The following is an 8,013-nucleotide window of genomic DNA, read 5'->3' as shown; positions in this document are numbered from 1 at the left end:
ACCATTGCCGAGGGCACCAAAAAGTATGGCTTATTTTGCTTCCACTTCAGTAATCAAAAGTTATATTTCTGCATCCTAAAAGTTGTTTTTCTTTGTCTTCTTTGATACCTTCATGTTGGTGACATTTCTTTCAGCTTTAAAGATACAGTTTGTGACCATAAATGGTCATTTAGGGCGGTTCTCTATGTAAATGAGACTCCACGTGCACTAGCACAGTGTTTAAGAACGTGTCTGATTTATCAAGGCAAAATACTTACAGGTGTGTGTAAATCAAGCATACGAGCATTTGATGAATACCAACTTTTTGTACTTGCGAACATTCTACATTTTCTTCGTACGAGTTAATTTAGAAGCTTTTCTACGCAACATTGACAAATGAGGGCCCAGATACTTTAGTATACATTCTAAAATGTAAATTCCATATTTCTGTGCTGGTATATTTGTGGAGAGGTTGCATGCAGTGCAGGGGCCATCGCTGCTAATACTGTACGCTACACCCATAAACCATTACTATGAGGGCAATTTTCTATGTATACTGTAGCTAGTAGCCTAGGGTTAGGGTAGCACTTACTTAACCTGGATGGCTATTTTAAAGCATTGCTTGTGTATATGCATTTTGGTCTGGAGTGGCGTGCGAACCTAGTGTTTACAATGAAATGAGAGCTGTCTATAATGAATAATAGATATCATGTCCTGTGTGCTTTACCTCACCTTGTAACACAAAACAGCAGAAGAAGAACATTGGCTATACCTGCAGTGGCATATGCAGAGCTCAGGCGTTAGGCAGTGATATACAGTCTCCAATATTCTTGGTCAACCTGCTGCCAATGACTGAAAACAAACTGAATTTTCCTTCAGGCATTTGAAGTAATGACACTCGTCTGGGATATTTACTAATGGGATTATAGTGGTTCATGGAGGACGAAAGACTCTGGGGGATATGCTGATAAGGCCTATCGGGTTTTTACCAGCTGTCGAGGATGCTGTAGTACCTACCTGTGGGGGCAACTACCTGTGGGGCAAATGAGAGTTTCGAAGCGACCAAATGCAACTTTATTCCGAAAATACAGTGGAGCACATTCCAATGTTTACCAAGGGGAAATAGGCTTGATTGGAGTCATCATCCTCTTGTTTGCTTAATCTAATTTGATAAATTTGTCCCTGAACGATATGAGGAGGCAAACGTTGATGTGCCATAGCCAGAGAAGTCATTTTATGTGATGGATTATCGTCAGAAGAAGAATTGTACTTTTTTCACTATTGGATTGATATTTCTGTTAAGTGGCATTGAGTACGGTGAGTTGGTTTCGGCTGCCTAAATGTACACATATTTCCACAATGAAACGAAAAATGTCTGACTGACTGTCATATGATTTGTATGTTTTTGTCACGTTCAAATCTAAAACATGCATAATAAAAACACTAAAATATTGCTTTTTCAAATGGGCTTGTATGGTAAATGAGACATGTCTAATGCATCTCTCTCTCTCTCTGTCTCTCTCTCTCTCTCTCTTAGCTGTCATCCTCCCTACAATATGGAGGTATCTCCAGATTTTGGAGGCACCTCCATACTTCCTGGGTCTGGGCTTGTCTGCGTTCAGTCTGAGTGGGCTGCTGACAGGCCCACTGTTCGGCCTCTGGTCCGACCGGACCCGAACTACAAAGACCATCATCCTATACTCCAACGTTTTTGAGATTGTTGGTAAGCTTCACAGCTTCAAATTGTTTCCAGGCTCAGGAACCAGCTGTTGCAAGGCACATGAAGTCGGCATCCCAAGTGGCACCCTATTCCCTACATAGTGCACTACTTTGACCAGTAGTGCACGTAGCGCACCATATAGGGAATACTGGCCATTTGGGATGCAAACAAAGAACCACATGATTTATTTAACTGAAACAGGAATGATTGACTTGAGTCATAAAGAAAAACAGATTCCATTCAACCCTCCCAGCTAGCCTGCTGATGTGATGTTGCAGGGAGAGTGAGGAAATGGCAGTCCTTAGAAATGGAAATGTTACAGTAATATGGGCAGACTTGCTTCCAGATTTAGTGGTGTTTATGAAAAAATCTATCCAACCTCCTACTGCAGCAAAGTTGTGATAAAGTAAATATGAATGTGCAAAACCTTACACTCATGGCAACATCAGTAGGCAATTCATTCCTAAGACCAACTAAAAGAGTCCTAAGTGCAAGCCACAGATGAAACAACTAATGGTGAAATGACATATTTTATCCCCTAGGTAGCTTCATGTATTTTATGGGATACTCAAAATGGCTGCTGTTGTGCAGTCGACTTGTAGCAGGTGAGACAAATACAAATTCTGGAGTGTTTGTGGTTTTCTGTTGTTATGCTGTAGGCCTATACCCACTCATTTAAACGCTAAGTGAATTATTTACAATTGTCTGTGTGTGTGTGTTTGTGTGTGTGAGAAAGTGATAGAGAGAGAGATGAATGGCATCCCAATGTTACGGTCCTGATATTATACAGCCTTTGATTTGGTCACACAATCTAGACCTATTTAATACACGTGTTGATGCCTTCCAGGTATTGGTGCAGGAGCAGGCTCCTCCATCTTTGGCTTCCTCACACGGAGCACCCGGCCAGAGGAACGCGCTGGTGTTTTCGCTGCCATCATGGCATGTCGCCAAGGTGGCCTCCTGATTGGTCAGTCAGTTTTTTCCTAATATGCCATCATGATCTTATTAGTACTATGGCGCACCGCTGTTTTGACCAGATGTGAATCTCAGTCAAAGTACCTTCCTGTACTACACTAAGCCGCGGGAAGGGTGCTGATTCAGAAAAATCGGAATAATAAAAAATAATAATAATACAAAAAAATGACAAGCATGCACTGTGCCTTTAATAGTCCTTTATTAGTAGATATATCTGTTAGATTTGTCCAGCCCATAGCCACAGGAAGTAGTTTGAGGTTGGGGGTGCTGTACTACCAACTGAGCCACATCATCAAATCACATCATCACAACCACTTGATGTCTCAATGTACTCAATGAATGTATTGTGCATTGCTTTTCTTCACGGTGCTGGAAAGTCTGTAGGTACAAACCTTGATGGCCAGTCTACAGTAATGTACATTTACATTAAGTCATTTGTAAGGATGGAAAATGCAAACTGCACAAAAAGTGGTTGTGGTTCCATGTTATTTGATCAAGGAAAATATTTAATTTGATGTGGATGTTTTGTGTCTTTGCCCATAACTTTGCACCTTTCGATGTAAATGTTCCATTAGAATGACAATTTCAGAGAAAGGGACAGGGCAACAACTCTTACTATTGATGTATTTTATATAACTAGGAAAGTCAGTTAAGAACAAATTCTTATTTACAATGACGGCCTACCCAGGCCAAACCCTAACCCGGACGACACTGGGTCAATTGTGCACCACCCTATGGGACTCCCAATCACAGCCAGTTGGGATACAGCCTGGAATTGAACCAGGGTCTGTAATGGCGTCTATCGCTGAGATGCAGTGCTGCGCCACTCAGGAGCGGTCTAAACTATACAACTACCTGTTCTGCCAAAGCTGAGATGCTGAATTTATTTGGTCATTCCCTATACTACAGAAGTCTATATCGGTCCGCTAATATTAGTACAGGCCCAGTGAACTGCTTTTGTAAAAAATAAATGTTTTCCAAAAATATATACAGTACCAGTCAAAAGTTTGGACACTCCTACTCATTCTTTTTTTACTATTTTCTACATTGTAGAATAATAGTGAAGACATCAAACTATGAAATAACACATGGAATCATGTCGTAACCAAAAAAGTTATATATTCTTCAAAGTAGCCACCCGTTGCCTTGATGACAACATTCTCTCAACCAGCGTCACCTGGAATGCTTTTCCAACAGTCTTGAAGGAGTTCCCACATATGCTGAGCACTTGTTGGCTGCTTTTCCTTCACTTTGCGGTCCAACTCATCCCAAACCATCACAATTGGGTTGAGGTCGGGTGATTGTGGAGGCCAGGTCATTGGATGCAGCACTCCATCACTCCCCTTCTTGGTCAAATAGCCCTTACACAGCCTGGAGGTGTGTTGGGTCATCGTCCTGTGGAAAAACAAATAATAGTCCCACTAAGCACAAACCAGATGGTATGGCGTATCGCTGCAGAATCCTGTGGAAGCCATGCTGGTTAAGTGTGGCTTGAATTCAAAATAAATCACGACAGTGTCACCAGAAAAGCACCCCCACACCATAACACCTCCTCCTCTATGCTTCATGGTGGGCACCACACAAGCAGAGATCATCCGTCTACCTACTCTGCGTCTCACAAAGACACAGTGGTTGTAACCAAAAATCTCAAATTTGGACTCATCAAAACAAAGGACAAATTTCCACTGGTCTAATGTCCATCGCTCGTGTTTCTTGACACAAGCAAGTCTCTTCTTCTTATTGATGTCCTTTAGTAGTGGTTTCTTTGCAGAAATTACCATGAAGGCTTGATTCACACAGTATCCTCTGAACAGTTGATGTTGAGATGTGTCTGTTACTTGAATTCTGTGAAGCATTTATTTTGGCTGCAATTTCTAGAGGCTGGTAACTCTAATGAACTTATCATCTGCAGCAGAGGTAACTTCTGTCCTGTGGAGGTCCTCATGAGAGCCAGTTTCATCATAGCGCTTGATGGTTTTTGCGACAGCTCTTGATGTCTTAAAAGTAATGATAGACTGTCGTTTCTCTTTGCTTATTTGAGCTGTTCTTTCCATAATATGGACTTGGTCTTTCACTAAATAGGAATATCTTCTGTATACCACTCCTCCCTTGTCACACCACAACTGATTGGCTCAAACGCATTAAGGAAAGAAATTCCACAAATTAACTTTTAACAAGGCACACCTTTTAATTGAAATGCATTCCAGGTGACTGCCAAGAGTGTGCAAAGCTGTACATGATTCCATATGTGTTATTTCATAGTTTTTATGTCTTTCCTATTATTCTACAATGTAGAAATAAAGTAAAAATAAAGAAAAACCCTTGAATGAGTAGGTGTGTCCAAACTTTTGACTGGTACTGTATATATTTCTTATTATTATCATTATTTATTTTCTAGGGGGTGCTTGAGCACCCTCATGACCTCTACTGCCCACGGCTATGTTTGGCTCTATATACTCTCAGTTTTGGAAATGCTAATTCGCATCAATTAGACATCATGCAAGACTACAAATCCCTGCCAGCTCCTGCACGTCATATCTAGCTGACACCATTGCTAACAGGTACTGTGTCAATTTAAAACTTGCACAAGACAGTTCACAGAATTGTTAATTTAAAGAAGTTTTGCCAATTTATTCATGACTACATTTAGCTAACATTCTTCCCATTGCCTCGATTCAGCAGTCTTGTTCAGATCGTCATGGTATTTGCAGTTCTTTATCATAGCCATATTAGCAGCTAATTAGCATTTCATTTTGTGGGTGTAAATACAGGCAAATATATTGATTAAAGTCATCTTGTCCTAGAGAGATTTACACGGTTATCAAAACATCATGCCAGAGTAAGCCTACATGAAATACACCCCTTATTTTCAGTGCTTCTAAAATCCCCTATGGGAAAAGTGAATAGTGGAAAAACAATTGGAACCATTTCCCTGTTTGACCATTAGGTTTTATGGGTATTATGACTCATACTGTGGTACACTTATGTTAATTTGTTTTGTTCAAACAAAGCATTGGCACACAAGCAAACTAAAATAACATGTTGTGAAAGGAAGAATACTTTGGAACATTTAAAAATGGGCTAATGCCACGTTCACATGCTAGTCAAAACTAGGAAACTGACATTTCCAACTTGCGAACTGGTTGAATGCGGAATGTGAATAACTACAACCAGTTAGCTAGTCGTAAATGTCAGTTTCCTAGTTCCGATCAGCACGTGAACGCGGCATTTGCAAGATGATGATTGTCCCACCTACTTCTATAGACAGCCATATATATGAACAAATATGAACAAATAGAATGTGCTCATAAGTTAAAGTAGTACGGTCAAGGTCCTTAGTTTTACATACAGACATTTTAATGCAATTTAAATACACGTGTATTATTTATTTAATAAAGTTTTCTTCTAGAATACTTTTGGGTTAACTGTAGTGTTTTTTAAAAACCTTTCAAAGATACGAAATGACATTTTTTAAATATATATTCAAATGTCCAATGGACGTGCCTCCTACTACTTTCGATGTACCTTTCTTGAAATCCGTCAGTTCCTTTGCGCCGTCATGGCAGTCAATTGCCCTCAATACCTCTATAGCCACATCCAAAGCCCCGTTTTCAGTGAAAGTACGGGTCAGAAGGTCTGCCAAGTCTATTGGGTCCACATTTTCAACATTGCCCCTGCGAATTGTTGGCTCCTGCTTGCGTTCACAGAGTTTATGTCTGAACCACTTCAGTTTAGTCATTCCCAAATCATTAAGGACACCAATTAATGTATCGCCAACGGTTTTCGGCATTTTTCGGCCAATTTACACTTGGTTTGGTGAGATTAAGATACGTGTATTCTATTATATGTTGCCTATCTTCTTTTCTGACTGTCTTCCCTTCAAGATATGCCACTTCATCGCACCGTATCACGTCATAGGCCAAGGGGAGGTCCGTCAACACACTCCATCATAAACAGAATAACCTAATTCCCACTACATTTTACAAAAAGTGTTTTAATTTCATTTTGAATTTATTTAAACAATTAATTATTAGTATATATTTTACTGTTCTTTTTTATATAGGCAATTATACCTTTTAAAATATATATTTTTAAATGTACTGTTTTTATTTACAAACGTCATTTGACAGACAACATTGTGTCACGTTCGTTGTAATGAGGAGACCAAGACGCAGCGTGATATGCATACATTCTTCTTTTAATGAAGAAAGAACACTGAACAAAATAACACCACGAACGTGACGCTATACAAAAACGAGTGCTGACAGGCAACGACACATAGACAAGAACCCTCGAAACTAAAAGGGAAAATGGCAACCTAAATAGGATACCCTAGAGAGACAACGATAAACAGCTGCCTCTGATTGGGAACCAATTCAGGCCACCATAGACATACATATACTTAGACTTACAAAAACCCCTAGATATACAAAAACCCTAGACAAGACAAACATTCCCACCCTCCCTCGTCACACCCTGACCTAACCAAAATAATAAGGAAAACAGAGATAACTAAGGTCAGGGCGTGACACATTGTCCCCTACAATCCTGTGAATCACGCACATTATATTGAACAGAACAAGGATTGTCACTCTTTGCTTTATTTTGTCAGCAATAAAATAGGTAGATAAGTATTTGTATAAAAATTGACAGATCCAAATGTTGTTCAACAGCATGGGTGGTAAACCATACACTAAAACCAAATGGAACGATACTAGGCTCACTTGGTAATAAAAGTGTAACACCAGCGCCACGTAAATTAGCCAAATGTTGTCAAACGTTGCAGATAGAAATGCCATGAATACATCCGACGTGATTTGTGTTCTACATGGCTTATTTATATCTGAACGTTCCAAAACGTTGCGTCCTACTGTACGGCCGCAATATAATTCCCAGCAACGAATCAGCGGGCTGTTCAGGAGTGTGAAACATTACAGACCGCTCAGATGGGAATATATTATTGTCTATCATGTAGAATATGGAATCTGTTCAACTCTATGCTACATTTCTATTTTCAGCATTCCATATCTGAACGTTTCACTTCAACTGAATTCAACCCAGTATATAACCACCTGTTATACTGTAGGCCTTAAGAGCGCATCCTGTTTAGTCTTAAAACCGTAATTTACTTAGGCCCAACATTCCCTCTAAACTGCAACGTTCCCTCTAAACTGCGCGCGGGCGCGTAGTAGCCTGGTGAGTGCCATGCAGTAGCGGAACTAGAGTTTTATACATGGGGTGGCCAAGGCTACTTCAGGGGGTCCATAGACCATGACAGAAAATGAGTGTGTAACCCTAACCTGGCATCTAAGGAGGATGAATGAATCTGATAATTGCTG

The 8,013-nt window shown here is 40.0% G+C and overlaps 1 protein-coding gene across 2 annotated transcripts in view; it reads left to right on the top strand.

The window, feature by feature from the left end:
• The first annotated feature begins 269 nt into the window (after nucleotides 1-269).
• mfsd8l2 (major facilitator superfamily domain containing 8-like 2) overlaps nucleotides 270-8,013 on the top strand; it is a 30,603-nt gene continuing 22,859 nt past the window's right edge. For both annotated transcript variants that reach the window (XM_024435130.1, XM_024435131.1), the window contains exons 1-4: nucleotides 270-1,296; nucleotides 1,517-1,702; nucleotides 2,242-2,304; nucleotides 2,547-2,666. In XM_024435130.1, the coding sequence (XP_024290898.1) occupies nucleotides 1,221-1,296; nucleotides 1,517-1,702; nucleotides 2,242-2,304; nucleotides 2,547-2,666 (445 nt within the window). In that variant the 5' untranslated portion in view covers nucleotides 270-1,220. The remainder of the gene's footprint in view (nucleotides 1,297-1,516; nucleotides 1,703-2,241; nucleotides 2,305-2,546; nucleotides 2,667-8,013) is intronic.

This window comes from Oncorhynchus tshawytscha, linkage group LG10, assembly GCF_018296145.1.
Source record: "Oncorhynchus tshawytscha isolate Ot180627B linkage group LG10, Otsh_v2.0, whole genome shotgun sequence".
Classification (NCBI taxonomy): Eukaryota; Metazoa; Chordata; class Actinopteri; order Salmoniformes; family Salmonidae; genus Oncorhynchus; species Oncorhynchus tshawytscha.
Note: the sequence above shows the minus strand (reverse complement) of the source record. Positions and strands in the feature narration are given on the sequence as shown.